The following is a 25,700-nucleotide window of genomic DNA, read 5'->3' as shown; positions in this document are numbered from 1 at the left end:
CATGCATTTTTCCATAGGACCTTTAGACACAGCTACAGCCCGAACGGCTGAACAGAATTACTTGAAATTTGGCAGAGAGGTAGCCATAAGGTCAAGGAAGTGCCTTTTGCAGGTCTGGTGTAAATCTGTTCAGTATTTCCTGAGAAAATAGCATTTAAAAGCATATATATATGTGGGCGGAGCCTAACCACACATCTCATCCTGAGATCTGATTGGCTGTCAGCACTTCATCCAAGAAGTGTTGGCAGCCATCTTGGGACCAATATACATGATAGCACCTCATTAAAAAGCATTGCAGTTAATAGAAGGTTTTAAGACTTTAGTTACATTATAAATCATTTGTTGATGGTACCATACTCATTTTAGGAATTGTGGTATGTTCTAAGGTGATTTCACCATGTGAAAAAGCCTTCTGCTGGGATATCATGATTGAGAGAAAAATATTTTCTCATGCTTTTACCACAGAGGTTTGGAAGGTGATCTATAGGCTAAACTGAGAGCTTATTTTCTGTAAATTCACATTATCTTTCTCAGTCATGTGAGAATGAAGTCTGACATTCTCAGTAAAACATGTACATCCAACAAGGGCAGAGACTGTCAGTTGATTCCTTTGTGTTCTACTGCAGCTTCCCAGAGTGTTCCAAAGAACTACTAGAGCGCTAACAGTCCTACTTATGATAAACGTATGGCACACCTGAAGCCATCTTGCTTGGATTAAAGTGGTAACTCTTAAAACATTTAATTTAAAAAGGAACAAAATGAGGGGGTTCATTTTTCCATAAAAAGTATGATTAGTGCAGCAGAAAGAAAAATTAGGGCACATTTTGAGTGACTTCTCAAATCCTCTTCTATTTCATTAAAAACTTCTGACATGCAGACTGAAACATGCACTTTCAATACCAGCAGCAGTTTTCCCTGGTGAGCAGTAGCTTTACTACAGTGATCTAATGAGCAAAAAGAGTGCTAACATTCTGAATTTATGGCAAATGTGTGACACATCTGAATGCCTTCTTGATGGAATCAAAGTAAAAAACTGAAAGTATTTCCTACTGAGGAGACTGCAGTAAATGAGGAAATTAGGAAACTTCATAACAAATAAGTCTCCCAAGATGGCCACCAGAGACAAAAGAGCCCAAATGTAGCCCAAATATCACCCAGATGTAGCCCAAGTATAGCCCAATGACAGAATGTCCCAGAATGTTCTTAAAAACAACTAGAGCGCTTACTGTCTTCATTATGACAAAAGTATGGCACACCTGAAGCCATCTTGATTGGAATAAACTGGTAACACTTAAAACATTTAATTTTAAAAGGAACACAATGAGGAGGTTCATTTTGCCATAGAAATTATGATTAATGCTGAAGAAAGAAAATGAGGGCACATTTTGAGTGACTTCTCAAATCCTCTTCTATTTCATTAAAAAATTCTGACATGCAGACTGAAACATGCACTTTTAATACCAGGAGCAGACTTCCATGGTGCAGTAGTTTTACTACAGTGATCTAATGAGCAACTAGAGTGCTAACATTCAGAATTTATGGCAAATGTGTGAGATATCTGAATACCTTCATGATGGAATCAAAGTAAAAAACTGAAAGCATTTCCTACTGAGGAGACTGCAGTACATGAGGAAATTAGGAAACTTCATAACAAATAAATCTCCCAAGATGGCCACCGGAGACAAAAGAGCCCAAATGTAGCCCAAAATCACCCAGATGTAGCCCAAATATAGCCCAATGACAGAAGTGTGCAAAACACTTATTATTTTGTGTTTTTGCAGTGTTATATAGTGCAGACTTGTCAGGTATTGGATTGCTTTACATGAGCATTGGTTACATCACACAAGAACAAATTCATTTTGGTTGTAGACATGGGGAGACTAAGTGATTTGACCAGAATCACAGAATGTCGAGCTGAAGCAGAAACTTCAACCTGGTTCCCCAGTTGCAAAGTCTGCAGTTCTGGAAGTAACACCACATCCTCTCCCCTAAGTGCAACATTTAATCAAGTGGTCAACTGGATAAAAAAACATAAAGATAACAAATAATTTAAAAGTGCTTTGTCGCTATTTGAAAACTCAGAAAATATGTCCTTATTTTAGTCTTTTAGAGCACTAACCATAATTTTGATGCCAATAAGACCCTCTCATATATGTAATTTCTAAAGGAAATGCTCTAGGTATTACAGTTTTGATTACATCAAGATGATGTCAGGCGTTCCACACTTTTGTAATAAATATAGAATGTTAGCAATCTAGTTGTTCATTAGGATACTGTTGAGAGGCAGAGGCCAGGGGCACGGACTCTGAAAATTGAAGGCAGGTAGGAGGGTGCAAAGGCAACAATTTAACCACACTGAGCAGGCAGGAAGGGCCGTGGAAGCACAACAGACTATGGAGGGCAGTGGAAAGGGGGGCAGGGGCAACAAACCAACAATACAGGACTTGCAAGAGAGGCTGTTGGAGGGAAGATCTATTACGGGTCAAGGAAGCTAGGGGCGGTCCCCAGATCCCCGGGAGCCACCACAGAACTGAGCAGGAGAGTGAGTCAGGGACAAAAGGGGCACCTTAATTTGAGCCGGGGTGCCTAGGAACGCTTGCTCCAAAAATGAAGAAAACAGACATATGAGACATGGAATTGGAGGCAGAATACAATGGCAGTTTAATGAGAAGATGCAACTTCAAAGAAACCGCAGAATAGAGACATAAAGTACAAAATACAGAATCCAGATAATCATACAGCTGTCATAATATTCTCTGTATCTCAATTAATGTACTGACAGAGAGAGAGAGAAAACACATCTATAAATGCATCATGGGAAACAAGTTACACCAAGGAAAATGTTACCTAGGAACTTAGAGCAAGCATTCCTGCAATTACAATACAAAATCTTTTAAATGCAAAAGTAAAGAGAACAATGGTTAAACATAACATGACATTTCATATAGGTAAAATAGAATAAGATACTTCAAGCAAAGCAGAGCAAGACATTTTAAGCAAAGGAAGACAAGAGCTCCCAGCTCTTGGGGAAAACCTGCACTGCCTGTTAACCTACATACAGACGGTGAGGTAGTCCGTCGATATCTGTGGGTGCTCCCTTTTTATATCATTTTGTGGGCTCCTTTGCACGCTACATCTACCTACGTATGCTACCCAAAAGCTTCGTCTGCAGATTTTACCAGACATTTCGTCATTTACCCACTTAATGCTGACAATGGACTGGGTGAAAAGGTCAGTCTCTCAGGCCAATCGCTTATCGTAAGTTCCATAGAGCAAGCAGAAAATAATGGGTATTGTACGGGAATTCAATATATTCATGTATAAAATCTCCTCAGTTCTCCTAACTTGACGCTCTGCGGTTGCCACTTCCTTAAAAGCGGGAAACCTGCCCAGGAAGCAAGTACCAGTCCAGGATGCAGCCTACTGTATGTCGACAGCTTCAGGGGGATGTTGAACTTTGATACCGAGCACGGAGCACTCGGGTAGGGTGGGGGCTACTAGTTTGGATCAGAAGGCCTCGCAGACCTGCCTTCAGACTGCTATACACTAAAATTGCAGAGCTATGGTCAATTTAACAAAGAGGCCTACATATTGAACAGAAGGGCCTACACAGGGGTTTTATGCTGGCTGAGTGGTAAGGATGTCTCAGGATAATTATATAGCAACACAGGACCCGCTGGTCAATTTAATACGGCCTACAAATGCAGCTGGCAGGGCAAGGACAAGGGTCTCATACTTCAGGTGTGGACAGAACGGGCCAGGGGCCCCCTGTGATACAAAATCTACCCTCCTTTAAGGCTGTGGCAATGTAATAGACCATTGTGGGCAGAAGGAAGAGGCAATGGTAGTACAACCATACATGCCAACAGACCCGATTCAGCCAGGAAACGTCCAATGTTTTTAAGCTCAAATGGGCTTTATTTGATCTGTCTCCTGTCTACAATATCCTCTTTTTCAATGTAACTCAAAGGGGAAAATCAATACCCCAGTTTTTTTTCAAAATCTCCCTCTTACCAAGTTCAAAATGTTCGCAAGTATGGTACATTGGATCATGGAAGGAAATGGGATAGGGACATGGACTTGGATAACAGAGGACAGGAGGGACATGGAGAGGTGCACCAAACTGACCCTGCAGGGCAGGCATCAGGGTTTGCAGCAGCACAATACACCACACAGGGCATGCAGGACGGGAGTGCAGCACAACAATCCATAGAAAGCAAGAGGGAGGGGACAGGACCATGCACATGGACAACAGAGAACAGAGGGGCAAGAGGCAATGGTAGCTAGCTGACCATAATGGACAGACAGGAGAGAAAGCTGCAGCATAACAGACCATAAAGGGCAGGAGGGACGGATCAGGGGCATTACAATGGAACAGACAAGCCAGGAGGGAGGGAGTAGGGCTGGGGGCAAGGGGGCAGGGCAGGAGCAGCAAGATAGCCATGGAGGTCAGGCAGGATGGGCACTAGAAGCAAGACACACCATGAAGAGCAACAGTGAGACTGTGATGGCATACACACAGACCATGGAGGGAAGGTGGGAGGGGGTCAGGGGCAGCTAACTGACCACACAGGGAAGGTGGGAGGGGCCATGGCAGCACAGAAGACCATGCATGGCAAGTGGGAGGGTTAGTGGCAGCACAATGGCTATGATGGGCAAGAAGGAGGGTGGAGGGGCATGCACAAAGGACGATGGAGGATAGAAGGGAGGGTCAGGACCTGTGCACAGACAAGAAAGTTCAGGGGAAGGGACCTCACAACAGACCACACGGGGCAGGCAGGAGGAGCAGTTGCAGCACAACAGACCAGGGAGGGCAGAAGGGTGTGGCAGTACAATGGACCATGTAGGACAGGAGGAAGAGGATAGGGGCATGGCATGTGGACAGGCAGGGTGGAGGTGGCAGGGACAGGTTACAGTCATCTGACAATGCTAGGCAGGTGGGAGGGGAGTGGCAGCTCAACAGAACACTCAGAGTAGATAGGAGTGGCAGGTCCATGGGACATGGTGGGCAAAAAGGATGGAGCAGGGGCATGCACAAAGACATCGGAGGGCAGGGGGAAGGAGAATAGGGGCAGCAAGCTAAGCACAGAGTTTAAGCAGGAGGTCGATGATGGGGCATAGAATTGGGCAATGGAGGGCAGGAGGAGTGGACTGGTACATCATACTAAATTGAGGGCAGTGGCAGCACATCAGACCATGCATGGCAGGAGGGAGGAGGCTAGTCCATGGATTCACACAACAGAGGATAGGGAGGAAGGGGATGGGGCAGCAAGCTAACTGTTCAGAGAAGGCGGGTATTAGGAACTTTATTGTTTTTAAAACATTGTGTCTGTGCGAACTACTTAAAATATGAACAAGTATGCAGCATAATCTCACTTTTATTCAGGAAGAAGAGGACGTTTGTGACTGTGACTCCGGGCTCACTTGGCAGAAACACCCCCTGACCCTCCACCCCCTATCGCAAAATGTAATGCCTGTGAAAAGGGTAGGTGAACACAGTGTTATATAGAACATAGTCCTGAGAGCACGATTGAAAATGAAAACTAGATATAGTGTATGGTATAAACTATGCACCAAAAAGTGTGATATAAGATGAACCGGGCGTGAAATATAATATGCAATACATTGTGCGCAATGACAGATTCATTGGAGAGCGCGAGATAGCACAGGCACTAGCGCGTGCTATGCGATATGCGCCTTGGAGTGTAATATGCACAGGGCAGTGTTGTGTAACCTAACTAGTCTCTAAAGTTGTAATATAAAATATGTGCTGGGGAGTGTAACGTTGCATATGCACTGTGACAAAGATATGGATCCCAGATTGTAATATGTATGGCATAGCACTGTGCGTTATAACATAGGCATCGAGAAAGGCACGTTAGATGGGGCAATATAACCCGTGCGAAGACAAGTGTGGCATGACATATTCACGGGGTGGTGTTACAGTGCACATGGGCTAGAGAGTGTCATAGCATATGCACTAGCTAGTGGAATACAACACAGAGGTGTGTGGCACTCGGCAGGCAATGGTGGGTGTAACACAGCATTGGGCTCTGTCAGGAGCACGCTGTGACTCTCAAGTGATGTTCGTCCCCTTTCCAGAGAGTAAAATAAAAAGTATTACACATCCGGCAGTGGATGTGTGTTTTATTAACCGTGAGGGGGGTTTCTTGCATAGTTTTGGTCGAATTTTTGTCGAATCCCCTTTGAATGGCTTGGTGTGCATGTGTATTAAATGTGCCCGTCAATACCTACCCATGTTTGTATAAATAAACGACAAGGGTGTCTACCAGGATTAGGCACGGTAGGGCATCAGACATGTCAGAGCTTCACTAGTGGTGTAAATACATTCCACGTGGATTCATTGCATGCATAGTCGCCTTTTAATGAATATCACGCAAATCGTCATGGTGATAGGTACGTACGGTTTGTCCAGCATGTCCTAGGTGTGTCTATAAATATATATTTTTTAAAAATAATAAAAAACAGTGGCCGGCCCTGGGGATTGGGGTCAAAAAAATATAATTAGGAGACTGGCCCTGGGGGATGGGGTCATCAGGGCCAATAAATTAGAATAAGAAGGGGAACCAAACAGCCCCCCTTCTTAAAAAACTAAAATAAATAAAAGACTGGCATCGTGCCGGAGGCCATGCCCCCTCCGTGCAGCACTCTGCAAACGCGCCCCCAACAGGCATCTCCAGTATGCGCCAGGGAGCTGCGCTGCAGCCAGGTGTTCTGAGGCCAAGCCCCTTTTTACACCTCTCTGCAACGCAGCTCTGTGGCGCTTACTGGAGGTACCTAGTGGTCTAGTTTGACCCTAGGGACCCTTAGGATTCAAGGGGACTTAATCTCTCAACTTAGAACAGCCACAGGGCGCATTTACACAGTGGTGAAGGGAGGGGACGGGGCCTGATGTGACGTGTGCAAACACGCACTATGGCACGTTTTAAATTGGGGATATAATTTCCCTTCAATACTGAGGGCCCCTGGGGGCTAACTAGCCCACCAAGTGCTTCCAGTAAGCGCCACTGAGCTGCATTGCAGAGAGGTGGTCCAGGCCGTGCCACTTTTTACACCTTTCTGCAACGCAGCTCTGTGGCACTTACTGGAGGTACCTAGTGGGCTAGTTGGACCCTAGGGACCCTCAGGATTCAAATGAACTTAATCTCCCAACTAAAAATGGACACAGGGCGTGTTTACACAGTGGTGAATGGAGGGGACGGGGCCTGAGTTAACGTGTGCAAAAACGCCCTGTGGCCTGTTTTAAGGGGTAGTTTTAATCTCCATGCCCTTTTATATACTAGGGGCTTACAGAGGAGGTCATGCTAATCACAGGGGGACCCCAACGCATAATGTTCCCTAGTGTATGTAGGTGTTTTCACTGTATTCTAAGTGTCTTTTAACATAGCACTGGCTCTAGGACTGGTTAGTCAGACTCAGTTACCACCAGTATCCGTCTGAAAAAGTTGAGGGTACAGGATGATTTTGCAACAAGGCTTTTTTCTGCTCTTCTTTTTGTTCTTTCTGCACGTTATCCTTCTTCCTGCACTTATCTTCGTATTTGAGGACTTCTGTTGCTTCTTTCTGCACTTCTTTTGTTTCTTTCTGTGCATTTTTTCTTCTTTCTTCACATGTCCTATCTCTGTAGGCATAGTTAGAAATTAGCATTTAAAAAACCTTTGAAATTCACAGAAAAAACCATAGGTTTCAGGCAGGTTATAGTTAGGAATTAGCATTTAAAAAACATCAGAAATTCACTGAAAAAACCATAGGTTTCAGGGGTGTTATAGTTAGCTGGACTTTTCACTTGTACAAAACCATTGAAATTCCCCCGTTATAGTTAGTTCAGCTAACTATAACTCGCGCGCCCGCAATGCACTGTTGATGACGTCACATATTACATCACTCATGACATGGTCAGTGACATCACTCATGACATCACTGATGACATCTCAAATGACATCACTGATGACATCACTGATGACATCATCCTTGTGATAGAGTGGCAGACCTCCTCTCACCCTAATATAACCTTTGATACACACATTCAAAAATAGAGACTAAAATTTTCAAAACAATGGACATACCAATACCAGTTACAACAACCTCTTCAGTAATTCTAAGATCCACATACACATCCACTCATTCACCAACAGTCCTATACAGTCACTCATACATGTACTCACTCATCATATGTACTCATACACCTATACATCCTGTTACACAATGCCACTCATCCATAGAGTTACTCACACACATAGTCACTCATGCTAATAAAGAATCAAACATACATTTACTTGCATATACAGTTATACACACACCACCATACTTACTTCTACGGAAACTTACACATACTTAGTCTTTTAAACAATCACTTATAGAAACACATACTTATTCATACAGGAACTCTTTCAATCTCTCACTCTCACATATACTCACATATATACACCAATAGTCACATATACTAGTTTAAAACATATGTAGTTACTCATAAAGACACTATTGAGACAGTCATTCACTCACTAACACCCCCATACACACACTCATCCACCCATACAGTCCTGCACACATGCTGTGTTCAACACATACAAACAGTGAGTCACTCATTCATGCACCTATGCACTACGTAATACCCCCCACCGAACCATGCAGACACTCAGACTGATACTCAAAAACCCAACTAATAACCTATATAGACACCCATGTAGCTACTCACCAACCCATGCAGCCACTTATACACAAAGTGAGAGACTGATACAGATATTTACATATTTAAACATTACTCACTAAGCCATGTATTCACTATGATACGCTTAATCAGTCAGTTACACAATCAATTTTTCAAAAACAAATCATCCATTTAGACACTTATATACCCATTTATTCTTCCATCGACCTTGAGATATACATATATAAAACATATTTAATTTTCAGAAAAACACACATTCACTGGATGATGTCATCAGTGAAGTCATCAGTGATGTCATTTGAGATGTCATCAGTGATGTCATGAGTGATGTCACTGACCATGTCATGAGTGATGTAATATGTGACGTCATCAGCAGTGCATTGCGGGCGCGCGAGTTATAGTTAGCTGAACTAACTATAACGGGGGAATTTCAATGGTTTTGTACAAGTGAAAAGTCCAGCTAACTATAACACCCCTGAAACCTATGGTTTTTTCAGTGAATTTCTGATATTTTTTAAATGCTAATTCCTAACTATAACCTGCCTGAAACCTATGGTTTTTTTCTGTGAATATATATATAAATAAAACATATTTAAACTTTACAGAAACACACATTCACTGGATAATGTCATCAGTGATGTCATTTGAGATGTCATCAGTGATGTCATCGGTGATGTCACTGACCATGTGATGTAATATGTGACGTCATCAGCAGTGCATTATGGGGGCGCGAGTCATAGTTAGCTGTACTAACTATAATGGCCTAATTTCTCTGGTTTTGTACGATAGAAATGTCCAACTAACTATAACGTCCCTGAAACCTGCGTTTTTTTCAGTGAATTACTAAGGTTTTCCAAATGCTAATTTCTAACTATAATGTGCCTGAAACCTAGGGTTTTTGCAGTGAATATATATATATATATATATATATATATGTATATATATATAGTGAAAAACTATAAATATTAAATATTCTAACATATATATATATAAAAACCTATTTAAACAAACACACACACATATATATGAATGTGTGTATATTTATATACATAAATATATATACGTTTATATATACTTATATACGTATATATACACACACACACATATATATATATATATATCTATAGATATATATAGATATGTGTGTGTGTATATATACGTATATAAGTATATATAAACGTATATATATTTATGTATATAAATATACACACATTCATATATATGTGTGTGTGTTTGTTTAAATAGGTTTTTATATATATATGTTAGAATATTTAATATTTACAGTTTTTCACTATATATATATATATAAATAAATATATATATATTAAAAACGATATGTTGTATATATTCATTCATTATTAGTGTAAAACAATTTTTTCTTTCAATATATTTCTACTTACCATTCTAAGTATAGAATAACAATATTTTTGTGAACAATATTTTTTACACAATATTTCTGTATCACAATATTTTCAGCTTTGACATTGTGTCAGTGATCCCATACATTGAACCTTCACTGCCTATATTATAGGTAGTGAGACTGAGCTGTGTTTCTCCTAAATAACTTATTTATAATGAATATATATGAAAAATATCATAGCATAAACTACAAATGCAAATCCTTTGATTGTAATCTGCTATTATTAACACTGTTGAGGGAGGAAAGGCCCATCATAACCTACCTGAGGCTTTACCTCTCATGAGACTTGACCACTCCTCCCATTCAACAATGTTCATAAATAACCTATAACTATCTGCAGATTTGCATCTAAGGTTTATGCCATGGCAATTTCTCATGTGTATTTGATTATAAAAAAGGTATACGTGCGATTACATTTGTGCAATGAGGTACCTCAGCTCTTTCTTGGAAATTGTCAGGATGATTCTTAACGCGGGGTCAGAGTAAAATGGTGGTACCAAAACATATTTTCCCATGTAAATTCCCATAAGAATTTTGGGAAGAGATACAAAAAAACAACTGAACAGAATTACATCCAATTTGGGAGAAAGGTAGACTCAAAAGTGTGTTTTTTGCAATCTGTTGTAAATCTGTTCCGCATTTATGAGAAATTTAAGGTTTAAAATGTCTAGCCAGGTTCTCCGGGAATTCCACTGTCCTCCCACGTTATTTCACATTTAAAAAATAAAGAATTCTTATTGACTGAAAAGACACATATGGCTTAAATCTATGTTTATTGACCAAACTATAACCAGTGGCCCACCATGCACTGCTCGTGACCTCACATATTACATCTCTCATGACATATTAAATTAGATTATTAATGGCATAACTGACAGTATCTCAAATGTAGTGCAGTGCAATGGTGTACCACCATTTATAGTTAGATCAGTAAACTATGACAGGTGAATTTCAGTGTTTTTTTGTTTTTTTGCATTGTTAGTTTTTGTGTTACTTCATCATCTAAGATAAATGCCACTTTAGCCTTTGTTTTTTTCAGTAAATGTTTAGTGTTTTTAAAATTTCAATTAAGACCTTCATACCATGCCTAACTATAAAATCAATTTTACCTATGCTGTTTTTTTAGGTGAATACATGTATATACATAATCACTGAATAAAACAAAGGGTAAAGTAACGTAATAGGTAGATGAATATGTCAGTGACAACATTAATGTTTTGAACAAATAAAAAAACAGAAATTCACCAGTTATAGTTAGCAGAGCTAGCCATATCAACGTGCCCACCATGCATTACTTATGACCTCACACATTACATCACTCATGACATTTGTATTTGTATTTATTTTAATACGCACGATTAATTAAAACCTTTGCATATACAGAAATAAAATTCCGCTCAATACATGATAAAATCACTATATACAATTAAAACTTGTTTGTCACAATCATAAAATTATTGACACAAATTTTACAAAAGTTAGCTATTGTTGTTTTTTTTGTAATTGTAGCTGAGGGTATTTTGATCTGGAATTCATATAAAACTTAACCTTTCAACGACTCAATCCGGGTTTTTTAGTCTCTTTGCGGTAATGTCAAGAAATTTAATTAACCTACTGTTTAACTGTACCCAATCGGGGTTAAAGCACAACATTAATGCTTGTCTGCATGATCTGACACCATGTTGTTTGAAGGCGGGTTTTAATAGGGTACTCCTGATATCTTTTACATTTTTACAGATACATATAATATGGATTGCGTCTTCTGTACCACTACAACATAGCCGACATTGGGCGTTTTCATCCTTTCTCTCCCACGGAGGCAAGAATTGGTTGAAAGGGCCTGCCCCCAGTCTTAATCTGAGGAATTTTTCCTTTATGATAATTTTTAAACCCACTTTCAGGTAGGGCTGGGGTGCGAATTTATTATAGGTATGTAAGACCATCCAGCCATGTGATCTTTTAGCTAGAGTTCTTTTATCCCCTAGTGCAGATAGGGTACGAGTTACCTTTGTGACTGTTTTTTTAATAATTTGGTGATTACCCTGGACTTTCCACAGTTCTGTTAACTCCAGCTGTTTAATTGCTTCCTGAAGGTATGCGTTTGCCGGAGAATTTCTTGGAAGGGAGAGTTCTATCCAGAGTAGCTCATTCAGGGTTCCCTTGTCATCGTTCTTAATTTTATGCAAGCATTTCACGTAAGCTCCCATACCTTCTAAGGACTGTTTTTGAGGACCGAATTCTAATCGAATTTGAGCGGGGGAGGCCGTTCTGGGAAGGTGAAAAATTGCGCGGTATGCCTTGGATATTATATTGTTAAGAATTACGGCATCTTTTCCCTTCAGCGCTTCGCTCCCATAGAATATGGTTGGTTGGAATTTTGCTTGCATGATCCTAAGTAAGGGGTCAAATGACAAGTCCGGTAAGAGCTTCTTTAGGGGTTTAATTGTTAGATATGTTGTTACCCCTTTTCTCCGCACTGCTTCTAGCTGTGGTTTGCTGAGTTATTTTGATCCAATATAACCCCTAAGTATTTATAACTAGCACATTGATCCAGGCGATGTCCGTCTAGAAACCAACTAAGATGTGTTTTCTTGTGGTAGTTAACCGCCATGGTTTTTGTTTTGGTATAATTTATTTTTAGTGCATTATCTTGCGAAAATTTTAGAGTGACATTCAGTAGGTGTTGTAGGCCAACGGGGGTCCTGCTTATCAAAATCAGGTCGTCCGCTTATAATAAACAAGATAGGGGGACATTCCCTAGTTTTGGTACGTGGCCTGTACTGCTGCTCAGTAGATCTGGTAGGTCTGCAAGAAATAGATTAAATAGCATAGGCGCTAACACACATGCTTGTTTAAGTCCTTTTGAGGTGGGAATTTTTCTCGATATTTTGCCACCATTTGTTAGCTTTATCCTAACCCATGTATTTGTATGCAGGTTCCTTAGTTGGGACAGTAGATTAGCAGGAATTCCCCAACTGTCCAATTTTTGCCATAATTTAGTGCGGTCAACATGGTCGAAAGCTGCCGTAAAGTCTATAAAACATAGAAAAAGTGGGTATTTTCCCTGTTTGGCAGCGTCCATGAGCAGGGTCAGTGCCATTATATTTGTTATAGTTCCTTGCCTTTTCCGGAAACCAGTTTGGGTCAGGGGTATTATCTTATTTTCTTCAGCCCAGATAGATATTTCTTTTAAAAGGAGCCCTGCAAAGTATTTAGCCTCTGTGTCAATCAGGGTTATTAAACGATAATTTTTTGGTTCTGCCCTAGCCCCTTGCTTGTAAATTGGGCTTATAATTGAGCCTTTCCATGAGTCTGGGATTATAAAATTTGTAGCTGCATATTGGAAGATGGGCTCCAAGGCCTTACTCCAGAAGTCCGGGTCACTTTTAAACAGCATTGATGGAATGCCGTTAGGACCCGGGGCGCCTGATGGTCGGCCTTTTGCTATTTGGCTCATTATCTGTTTGGTAATTTGAACCGTATTCTCTCTGTTTGTGGACAGGTCTGCTATGGATTCTATGGAGTGCTCTTTGTCTTGGTCTGGAACTATTCTTTTATGGTTGTTAGATGGATACTGGCTGGGAAGAACTAGTTGATTTTCAATCTCAATGCTACTCCCAGAAGTTTGATGTTTAGAGTGGCTTATTAGTTCTTCATTGTTATTGAAGTGGTTGGAAAGAAAATTTGCCCAGGCTTCTTCGGAGATGTTGGAGTTAATTCCGCAATCGTGCGGCAGCTGCAGTTTATTAATAGATTGCCAAAATTTAGCACTGTTTTTTTGTTTGGCATCGTGAATCAATTTGGCCCAGAAATCGTTGTTCTTTGTTGTACTTCTTAGCCATCTTTTCTTTTTTAACAGGGCTTTAGTTTCACGTAGCGACTGACGCAGGTTTTGGTTATCGGGTCGTCTCCGTAGTTGTCTTAGTGCATGGTTTATTGTTGTTTTCAGTTTCTTCGAATCAGGACTAATATTTTTCAAGTTTGGGGGGGACATTTAAATGCTTTTTAGAACTTTTATTTACTGGAAATCTTTTTCTAAGTGAGACGATAAAGGACTCCCATATTTCCAATGGGTGAACTAAGTTGTCTTGTGCTTCCTTCAGCGCATCTTTAGCCTGTACTGCTACAGTTTCTATGTTTATTGAATTGCACCTAATGCGGTGAAGGTTTATTGTTCCCACTGGGACAATAGATGTTTCAGCCTCTTGCTGTAATATAGCTGTGGAATGAAGTAACATCTCTTGCGGCATATGGTCACTAAAAGTACTATTGCCTATTCGAAATGATACGATTTTATTAAACATAGCTAGTGTAGTAAAGGAGAAGTCAATTGTCGTTGATGCGTTAAACGAATGAAACGTTGGTGCTGGGGGGTTATCTTCTTTGAAGCGCCCATTAATTGCCCTCAGATTTAAATGTTCGAGTTCTGACAGAAAGAGTATTGAGCTCTTTGTAGATTTGTTTGCCAGTGGGAGGCCTTGGTTTGGAACACCCCAAATACCAGACAGGTCAAGACAAAGGTCGTCTTCCTGTGTTGTCCCTAAGAGGTGCATGTTAAAATCTCCTCCTAGGATGATTTTGTCAGTATTTTCCTCTTCCATGATTCTTGATATTTCTTTGACCACTTCCTTTGATGATTGTACTTTATTTTTCGGATGAAGGTAAACGTTTATCAATATAACCTTTTGGATTTTCTGGTCAAGGGACATTTTGATTGCTGCGGCTTGTATGCAGCTTGGAGAAGTGATTTGCATTGTTAACGGATGCATCTCGCCAAATTTCAATATAGAAGAGAAGAGGAGTAGGCCACCCGAGCGACGTCCAAATCTGGTATTTTTTATTGCAGGTTTGAAACATGAGATATATCCCGGGAGGTCAAAGGGAATATCCTCCCAGGTTTCCTGAAGTAAAATAAGGTCAAACATTTTGAGGTAGTTCAAGGAATTCCGGGTCCCTTTGCTTAGAATTTAAACCATTAATGTTCCAAATACTTATTTTAATTTCATGAGGGCCCTTGTAAGGAAGCAATATAAGCCGTGTCTTTTGTCAATTTGAATTTGTTAACAGAATGGTCCGTTGTAAGCCTTGTCTTCCATACTTGGCCAAGGAATTCTTTGAGGCGAACTGGTCGACGGTTGGAGTACAACTTCTTGCGCCCCTTAGAATTGACGTTGTTGTACGGCGTGGACTGTCTGAAGCTAAGAATGGGGTTGGGTATTGTGGTTTGGGAACTGTTGTTAGTGCTACCCCCCAATTTTGAAATATTGTAGTTTCTTTACCGATTCTAGATGCTATCTCCGATGTTTTCCAAGTTGTTTTCGAAGCTTCCAAGTTTGTTAAGTTGTAATTTGGAATAAATTCGACAGACAATAGGTCGGAGCTATGAATCGTTGTTAAAGATGGAATAGCTTGTAAAAGGCGTAGTATATTCCCCCTGTTTAGGATATCTATCCGACCTTGCGACTTATATCTGGGGGCGAAGATGATCGTGTCGGAGTCCTCTACTTCAGTAAGATCATCAGTTTGATAACTATTTGGGGAGGCCACACGACTGGCCCGAAGTGTACTAAGGCTGTTTTGTACGGGATTGCCCAGTCTATTTTTTCTAATTTCTTTTAAAGGTTTAATTTGGGAGCACTGACCTTTGTCTTCTAGGCCACCAGATGACAAGTTGCCCAGTCTATTATTTCCATTTTCTTTTAAAGATTTAATTTGGAAGCACTGGCCTTTATCTTGTAGGCTTCCAGATGGAGGCGAGTTTTGGGTTTTTGGTAATTCGAAGCTTTGTCTTCTTGCCGTCGGCTCTTGGGCTTGTAAGCTCTCCTTTTCCTTATTTAATATTTGGACCTTTATTTGCATGGTTGAAGGTTTCTTATTGTCGTGAGACTTGTGGACTATAGGCGTTAGGGGTGTTTCCGGTATGGAGCCTTCGTTGATATCGTCGCTGTCAGTTGTGTTTACCCCTAAGTGGTTTGTTTTGGGGCAGGGTTGCTGATCAGTTTGCGACGTTTTTTCAATTGTAGTAGAATTTCTTGTGATAATTTCAACCGAGTGTAACGTTGATGCTTTTCGGTTGTTTGTTGTTTTTGGTTTCATTGTTGCATGATCTTGTGACAACCAAGTAAGCAAAGGTTGAGCTTGTGCCGTATTTTTCTTTTTCCTCCCCTTCCTTTTATTTCTACGACCAGTAGTTTTTCCTGTGCTTTCCTTGCTTGGTGGCGATTGGTTTGTTGGTACGTTCCCTAAGGGGGAAACTTCTAGGGGTTGCTGTTCCCTGCACTCCCCTATTTCATTCTTCTTGGTCGGAGATAAACTCTCGATTAGGGGTAGGTTCTCCGGGTATTGTGATGCAATTTTTATTGGCTCCTTTGTAGGAGAGAGTGAACTTTCTCTTGTTTGGGGTGTAACAGCAGCTATAGACAATATGTCACTAAGAAGTGATGGTAACATGGAAAGTTTGTCTATAATTGGGGCACAGGTACAGTCTTGCCGGAAAAATTTGTCGTTGAGAGCTGCTTCCTGACCTCTTCTAATTAATCCGTTTAGGTCGGCCAACTTTGTGTCAATAGCAGATGTAAATTCTGCCAGGGTTTGAAGTACTGACAGTTGTAGATCCATTTTATGTGACTGGTATTTCAGTGCTTCTGTTGAATATTGCATGGTGCAAAGAAAGGTTTCCCAGAAAACTTCTTTAGACTGATTACATTTGTCACTGGTTTTAACCTTTGTACTGGTTTTGCTATTTTGGGGCTTGTTGTTATATGAGGCTACTAGGTCCTCCCATTCTTGGGAGGCTAAGAAAGACATGTCGCAATCCGAGTTATAAGCGGTCGCCAGGTTAGATCTCGGTGGGGATTTTACGTCTCTTTCGTGTTCCTCTTTCTCTGAGGTTGTTGTTTCATTTTGAGGCCAGTCTCTGATGATTTGCGCTTGTCTTAACCATAAGGTTGGGTCATTTCCATATGATCGTGCCTCGCGTTCTTGAGCTGTCAGGCGTTGAGAATGACTGTTAGAAAGTTGCGGTAGACTGGTCCCTGAAGGATAAGAGTCATCAGTAATTTGAACTTTGCATTCTTTAGTTGTTAGGCAGACTGGGGGTGAAGCGCTAGCAGGTGGCGGGGCAAGCTGTTCCGGTATTTGGTCAGATCGATACTCTGAGATCTGTGCATTTGACCGATTAATACTTGTAGCTGCATTTGACTGTTGTGATAATAAATTGCATATAGGTGTTAGCTCCAAAAAATGAGGGTCCTTTGATTTTACAGGGCACTCATAGGGACTAATTGTAGCTGCCTTTATTAAGGGTTCTTGCTTTAGTATTAGTGAAAAAATGTGGTTTTCGTCTTGTTTTTCGTCTTGAAATTGCAATGGAGAGCAATGAGATTGTGTTTGTACATGGTTTTTATCGATTTTAGTTACAAGGGCACCCGCTTCCGCATTTTTGAATGGTGCGCAAGCTACTGTTGGATTAGCTAATCCCGGGTTTGGGTCTTTTGTCCTTTCTAAAACATCAGAGTGTTTTTTGGCCGCGTTCCTTTGTTAGCGGGACTTTGTGTAGCTGCCTACTAACTGGGCCATTTTGTTTGGGTTCTACTTGTAATACTAGATTCGTTTTTTGTATGTCCGTTGAGTGAATTTGTGCCACTGTTTGGTTTGGATTTGGTTTTATTTCAGCATCAGAAGTGAAGTTAAATTTGAGATTGCTTGGGTGCAAGGGTGTTTGCAAGCCCTTAATGTCACTTGTCTTGGAAAATATTATGGATGCTGGATCATTCAGAAACGCAAACTTGGTAAAAATCTTAGGTTGAAAGGAGTACATATTCTTTTGTTCGGGAGAGCCCTCTATGTTTATTAGGCTCTTATTTCCTGGATTTGGGCGTGACCCTGCAATATGAGTGGTTATTTGAGAGGGTTTTATATTCGGATTTGACATTACCTTTAGTGGTGACGTGTGCCGCTTTGAGCGGGTTTTAAAAGGGGTTTGATCTGAATTCCGGTTAGTTATCTGATCATCCAGTAGGGTTGTTATTTCACTTAGGTTTTGATGCGATGTCGGGTGACTGATTGACTCAAGCTTGGCGTTTTTTGCTTTCTGGGTATCCAATTCTCCGTTTTCAATAACCTCAGTGCTACATTCATGAATTCCGTCGTGAATTCCATTGTCTAGCGTTTTTTTCCTTTTTGTTGGTTTCTTTACTTTTTGTGCTGGTTTAGTGCTAGGTAAGTCTTTTCTTGTCCTGCCGGACCTCATAGTTTCACGGCTGCCCACTCGAGGAAGGTGGGGGGCAGGGCAGGGCTGGGGAGTACAGTGAAGCAGGGAACAATGGCCTAAGTGGCCTGGATAGGTTTTCTTACTGTTTTTCTATTGTTGCTGTTACTATTGCTTTTGTCACGTACACTTTTAACAGCAGTAGTAACCAAAGGCTCTCACCGGTTGGTTTGGATAATGGAGATTTTACCTGCTGTCCTGGTTGATGAGCACCGCCTAGTGAGCCTCTGCTGGCAGCACCTTCTCCTCTCCTCTGCTAACGGCTCTGCTAGCTCCACTTCTGCTTCCGAGAGCAACCTCCAACTGTACGGAGTGTCTTAAGGTAACCCACCACTTACAGCTCACAGAGTTACACAGAGTTACACAGCAGCAGTGGAGCGGCAGTGGGGCGGTAATTTTTACGGCTCTGCGGTTGAGAGGGGGCTGATAGGTGACAGGGGTGAGCGAGCGAGCAAGAGCAATAGCCGTAAATAGCCGTAAATGCCCTGCTCAAGCTCAAGCTCAAGCTCCGACCAGACTCCCAAATTCGGCCCCGTACGTGCGTTTTCGTTGCACTCTGAGCTCTGTATTCCCGCTCTGTGAGCTCCGTGCGAGCTCCGTGAACAGCAAAGGGACTGAAGCTCCAAGTGGCCGCACCTCCTGCGAGCCACACCAGACTGCCCCGGACTCAACTGAAACGGGAGATTCCCGAGCTTGATTTTTTTCTTGTCTCCGGTTGTCAGACTCAGTGCGCGCCCAGTGCGCCCAGCGCGGTAACCGGCAGCCGGCAGCCGGCAGCCCTCCTGCCTCCTCGTGCCTTCTTGCACTTGCCGCCCCGTCTCTGGCTCCGGCTTCCGCATGATGACCGGCGACCGCTCTCGCCTGCTCTCGCCTGCTCGCTCGCTTGGACTAACTCAGCTGCTCTCAATCCCGATCACGATCACGTGTCTGGCAGCTACCGATTGACATGACATGTTCTATGACATCATTTATGACATCATTGATATCTCAAATGACATAATTGATTACATCAATGATCACTGATGACACTGCTCAGATGCAGTGGCAGCTGGCATTGCTCCCAACCGGCCCCGCTGCATGAGGGCCAGCATTGCTCCCGCCGACTGCCACTGGGTAAAATATTGTCTACAAAGCTTAACTGCTCAGCATTATGGTATTTGTCTTCAGCATCCATAACAGTGTTAAGCCTTGCTGCCTATCAGTCAACAAAAAAGTAGTTAGGCATTATGGATTTAAGGTCATGAGTATCTTTTCACCAATCCTGGCGATAGGTGAGTAAACAAGAATCACAAAATGCTTCTTTATTTTCAAGCCTGTAATGTTAAACCAAATTTCTTATTGTATTGCGTTTTTACTATAAATATTTCACCCCAAAACACAAGTACCAATATTAACCATCAAACCTTAAACAGTTTTTTGGCCCTGAGTAAAATATTTGTTATGCCAGCATAATCATGTGTAATTGCATGCATTTTTCATTTCACTTGTTATGGAAAATGTCAGAAAATATGCCAATATGCATTGTTGCATAATTTCATGTCCATTTGACAAAATGAAAAACACATGAATGAACGGAACGAAAACAGCCAGTGTTAGCCACTCTTGTGGTTCAGGCACCATTTTTTGTGGAAATGCGTCTTTGCGTCCAAAATGGGCATGAGGATGCATTTTTAGCAAAAATGTAGTGCTAAATGGCAAATTGTATTAAGCAAATGGAAATTCAGCGAATTTTATGACCCCCCCCCCCTGTGATTAAAGCAATTCAATGAAAAGGCATCCCCAAAAGGTTAGGCAGACATAACAGACTTAGCAAAGCTACTTCCAGATACACCAATGTTAGAAACTCGGGCATCAAACAGTAGTGCTCACTCTCAATTAAAAAAAATATGCAGTCATGTCAAAAAAAATAGAGCTGTGTCACGCTAATACCTATTACAGTTATTTTGCCTGCTTGTTAACAATCCAGATTTCCCTTGCGCGTACTTGCCTATATTTTTATATTTATATCACATAGCTATTTAAGTACTAGAATCACATCTCTTTTTTCTCCTTCATCGGAGCCTATAATGATTTCAATTACCTTTTCAGAAGATTTTGGACCTAGACTGTCTAAATTGTGCTAGCTCTTGCTCAGTCTGCATCCAATGATCCTTTCTGCTTTTGAATGCATTGTCTCTGAAATTCTGGAAAGTGTTCTCTATATAAGGCTTTACCAGTCATTTTTGCAGTGTTGCTCTGTCTTCCTCAACCTGCTTATTGGGCATCTTATTTTCAAGTGAGCTTCTTGAAGAACTATGTTACAATGTTCAAAACCCTCGAGTCGAGTGGTTATTATAACCCCAAGATCCCTTTCCTATGTATTCATTTCAAATATACTCTCCCCATGATGCAGTCACCCTAATGAAAGAGGACTCCAAATGCATTTAGAGGGGAAATTTCATTGAGTTTACCTAGAGGGAGGGCAATTCCAGCTCCATGTTTCCTTCATCCCACCGTGCTTTATGGGTGCATACTAACTTCATCCTCTTTCCAACTCTCAGACGTATAACTAAATACCTATATGACGTTTTGACCTCCAGCAGAATCTTATTTGTTCCATTTGCCTGCTAAAGTTAACAGTCGATGTTGTCAGTCTATCAGAATCTTTTGATGGGACCAGGGTCATCAATCTGAAGTAAGTTCCCATAGAACAAGGATGTGTTTTATAGTTCTAAAGAATGTCCAACAGTGAAGGAAAAACACAACAGAGCCGGGTTATATAGCAGCATCTCTTTGTATTAGCCATGTTAGCTGCCTTTACATTGAGAAATAAGATAGGCCTGTCTTAAAATCAATAAAAAATGTTGCAGCATGACCTGTAGAGCAAAAAAAAGTGAATGGTTTGTGAGAAAATTACCCCGCTGTACCTCCCCATCCTCAACCCTTCTGATGGGCCTGCAGGAAAGAGCATGGGATAGGCAGTCTATGTAAAGTGCCAATGGGATCTATTTTCAGCCCTATATGTAGTAGCTGGGTCTGTAAGAACCCTATGAAACTGTTTTTGTGATAACCTATTGGAGTGATTATAGCTCTATGGCAGGATTTAGCCTATCAAGATCATGAGCACCGTCCACTCCGGATCCCCATCAGACCATTGCCCACACCACATCTTCAACAAAGCCAGCACCACCATCGTACCCCATCTCCTGAAAGCCATCAACATCTCCTTCGAGACAGCAACCTTCCCGGAGAGCTGGAAGCAAGCCAAGATCAATGCCTTACACAGGAAACCCAAAGCGGACCCCAAGGACCTCAAGAACTTGCGACCCATCTCCCTGCTCCCGTTCCCGGCGAAGGTCATCAAGAAGGCCGGCAACAAACAACTGACCAGCTTCCTTGAGGAGAACAGCATCCTGGACCCATCCCAGTCCGAGTTCCGCAGCAACCACAGCACTGAAACTGCCCTCATCGCTGCCACTGATGACATCAGGACCCTACTAGACAACAGAGAAACCGCAACCCTCATCCTCCTGGACCTGTCAGCCACCTTCGACACGGTCTGCCACCACACACTACGAACACGCCTCCATGACGCCGGGATCCAAGAGAAGGCCCTTGACGGGACCACCTCCTTCCTCTCCGGTAGAACACAGAGCGTCCGCCTCCCCCCCTTCCACTCCGAAGCGACCAAGATCATCTGTGGCGTACTCCAGGGCTCATCCCTCAGTCCAACGCTGTTTAACATCTACATGGCTCCACTCGCCCACGTCGCCCGACTGCACGACCTCAACATCATCTCTTACGCCGATGACACCCAGCTGATCCTCTCCCTCACCAAGGACCCCCACACCGCCAAAACCAACCTCCGTGAAGGAATGAAGGCCATCGCCGACTGGATGAGAGACAGTCGACTGAAGCTCAACTCGGACAAGACGGAGGTACTCATCATCGGTTCCACCCCCTCGGCTTGGGATGACTCCTGGTGGCCGTCTGCACTAGGAACAGCTCCAACACCCACCGACCACGCACGTAACCTAGGGATCATCCTCGACTCCACCCTCTCCATGACGAAGCAGGTCAACGCTGTTTCTTCCTCCTGCTTCAACACCCTCTGCATGCTTAGGATCTACAAGTGGATCCCCACCAAAACGAGGAGGACGGTCACCCAGGCCCTCGTCAGCAGCAGACTGGACTACGGGAACGCCCTCTACGCAGGAGCCTCGGCCAAACTCTCGAAGCGGCTCCAACGCATCCAGAACGCCTCCGCATGCCTGATCCTCGACATCCATCGCCGCAGCCGCATCACACCCAACCTGAGAGACCTGCACTGGCTCCCCGTCAACAAGAGGATAACCTTCAAGCTCCTCACCCACGCACACAAAGCACTCCACAAACACCGGACCAACGTACCTCAACAGCCGACTCAGCTTCTACACTCCCACCCGCCAGCTCCGCTCTGCCGACCACGCCCTCGCCACTGTCCCCTGCTTCCGAAGAGCGACCTCAGGCGGCAGATCCTTCTCCCACCTCGCCGCCAATACCTGGAACACCCTCCCCATCCACCTAAGACAGACCCAGGACTTGCTGACCTTCAGAAGACTACTCAAGACCTGGCTCTTCGAACAATAGCGGCACGCTACCCCCACCCTCAGCGCCTTCAGACCCTCATGCATGTAGTGCGCTTTACAAATGTTATGATTGATTGATTGATTAATTGATTGATTGAATGATACTTCCTATGGTTCCAATGTGGACATTAGTCGAGACGCTTCTTTCCTGGTTGCTTTGACCATAACATTATTAGATCATACTGGCCCATAATTTAGGGCCTGTGCTCAGAAGGAGGCAGTAAACATAGAAAGAGTGAGCATTCTGAATCTTGATCTTGCAATGGGAGGTATTTCAATGGAGCAGTAGACATAACCAAATTCCGACTCAGCTAAGTTCTGCAATGGCCTGTGAAAAAGAAGGTTTGGGGTCCAGAGTCACAAAACAAGAGTTCTGAGTTTTGGCTGAGGGAAGGCTTGTTTGGCCCTGCCTTTCTCCATAGGAAAGGTTCATGCCAGCAATCACAATATCAATTCACCCAAACTCCAGAGTTTTGATCCCCAGTAAAGTGTTTTGTCGGAGTAAACAGAATGAACCATAAGTTCAGGTAAAGCCAGACTTCAGTGTGTTGCTAAATGGGGTTAAGTAAGCAGCAGGTACAAGTTGTGCAATATAGCATTTACTGCTGTATCTTAATTATTGTTCAGTAATTGTTACTGGATGACCTAATTACAGATATTTTTTCAGTTTGAAGGGCCCAGAAGCATTTTTTCTTGAACCTCGACTTTCAAAGAGTAATAGGTAATTTGAGCTCAATAGGCTGGCAAGTTTTTGGCAGGTATATGTAGAGATAGAGGAATGCTATGTCACTGGGCTGTAGTCAGCCATCCACTCAGGACAGTGTGTAGTAGAATGCTAATGTGACGGCCAGCTTTTCCTGAGCTTCTGATTTCCAGAATGGCCAAAAAGATGGTACTTCACTGACCATTAGGTTTTGTGTTAGTTTGAGCTGAGAGATTGGTAGAACTAAATAAGACTAAGTGCCTGATTTAGAACTCAGCGTACAGGTTACAGCATGGATATCTCGTCTGCCGACATATAAATACCATTACATCATATGGTATTTATATTTTGGCGGACAGGATAGTGAGTAACCCAGTTCTAAATCAGGCCCTAACTCCAGTTCTGCAATGGACCCTCAACTGAGGAATAAATGGGGCTGTGTATTATTCATTCATTATATTGTAATGTCCAATTCTCGCGAGATATTCCAGGATTAAGGACAGGTGTGATTCCAACAATTAGACCAGTGCCAGTTTTGTGCTAAAGCACATGCCCATCCATGTGCTAAGGAAATATGACTATTCTGGGCAAAGGGTAAATGCAAACCTGAAATAACAATTTGAATTGTACTGCATTTCACCTTGAAGCTTGTCATTTATGAATATGTCTTATTCGCCCCCAGTGTGACTATTGTTATTACCAAGGAGAAGGAAGTGAGGTTGTCTGCAGCAGACGGAGCAACTTTTGTCATTCTTTTGCATCGAGTTTGGAAGAAACATCCTCTACACCAAGACTTCCTTGGCTTCTACACGGTGGATGGTCATATGCTTTCCGAGAAAACACATGGATTACTAGGTTAGAACTTTCAATATCTAGCTTTAACTCTTATTATTATTGTCATTGGTGTATTAATCTGCAGGATTTGGATAACAGTACACAAAGTACAATATACAGTGTACTGTGATCATGCACTGTGAAATCCAGCTTTTGTTTCCGCTGGACTTTAGAGGGCATTCTAACCAAATGATTATATAGCCATTTTTATCCACCTTAAAAGGTTTTCCCTGCAGTTTGTGATATACCTTGAAACTATTGGTTTCTACCCTACTTGGGCTACGCAACAAATATCTGAGCTGAGGGGAATTACATAACTTAAAAAGTAGGTGCAATTCTTGTAACTCTCCGGAGCGTATCATAGGGTTCTATGAATGAATGAATATCACATTTACTCAGTACACTTAAACCTCGAAAAGAGGTGTTCCTCTGCTTCGCAAACCACTGTACCAGAAAAGAGAAAAATGGAAACAGCAGAAATCAGTCATTTATTGAACAGATGAGATTGTAACCCCTATCTGAAGCTTTTATAACTTGCTTAGGCACAAAGGGAAATAGGCATGGAAATCCATGCTTAAGCCATCAGAAATGGCTATGATGGTCCTCCCTGTCTGTCTCTGTTGTATTTCGGTACTTTGATCAGGGATTAACACTTTAATCATAAGGACTGCATTGGAGAGCAGAATTAAAACATGGTGATCATGTAAGAACCAGATGCCATATACCATGTTTTGTGGCAAAGGCAGTGCACTTTAATAAGATATCTCTGGATAACAGGTAGCCAGGGCAGCTGCCAATGATAAGTGGAAGTTTATGTACTTCTTTTTACTCCTAAAAGCATCCAGGCAGTTGCATTTTTTATTAACGGAAATATATGTACTAAATGATTGGGAAGGCCCACTAGCTGGGAACTGTAATAGTCAAGTGTTAATATTATGAGTCTTTTCTATCCTTTGTTTAATGCAGTGATTTTGCTTTGGAATGATTATTGATATTGATCCAGCGTGTTTAATCTCACAATTCTGGGCCAGACCTTTATCTGAGGATTTACCCTCTTGCACTGAGGGTAAAGAGGGCTAACATGAATTGTCTGATCAAATTCAATTAATAGTGCAACCAGTTTGCCTACACAATGAGGACCAAGGATCGGTAGCCAAGTTCAATGGTATTTAATACAA

At 42.0% G+C, this 25,700-nt stretch overlaps 1 protein-coding gene across 2 annotated transcripts in view; it reads left to right on the top strand.

Annotated features, from left to right (window-relative positions):
- Positions 1-25,700, top strand: part of LOC146797515 (inter-alpha-trypsin inhibitor heavy chain H3-like) — a 575,472-nt gene that overhangs the window by 536,619 nt on the left and 13,153 nt on the right. For both annotated transcript variants that reach the window (XM_085624529.1, XM_085624530.1), the window contains one exon: positions 24,371-24,543. In XM_085624529.1, the coding sequence (XP_085480655.1) occupies positions 24,371-24,543 (173 nt within the window). The remainder of the gene's footprint in view (positions 1-24,370; positions 24,544-25,700) is intronic.

This window comes from Triturus cristatus, chromosome 9, assembly GCF_964204655.1.
Source record: "Triturus cristatus chromosome 9, aTriCri1.1, whole genome shotgun sequence".
NCBI lineage: Eukaryota > Metazoa > Chordata > Amphibia > Caudata > Salamandridae > Triturus > Triturus cristatus.
Note: the sequence above shows the minus strand (reverse complement) of the source record. Positions and strands in the feature narration are given on the sequence as shown.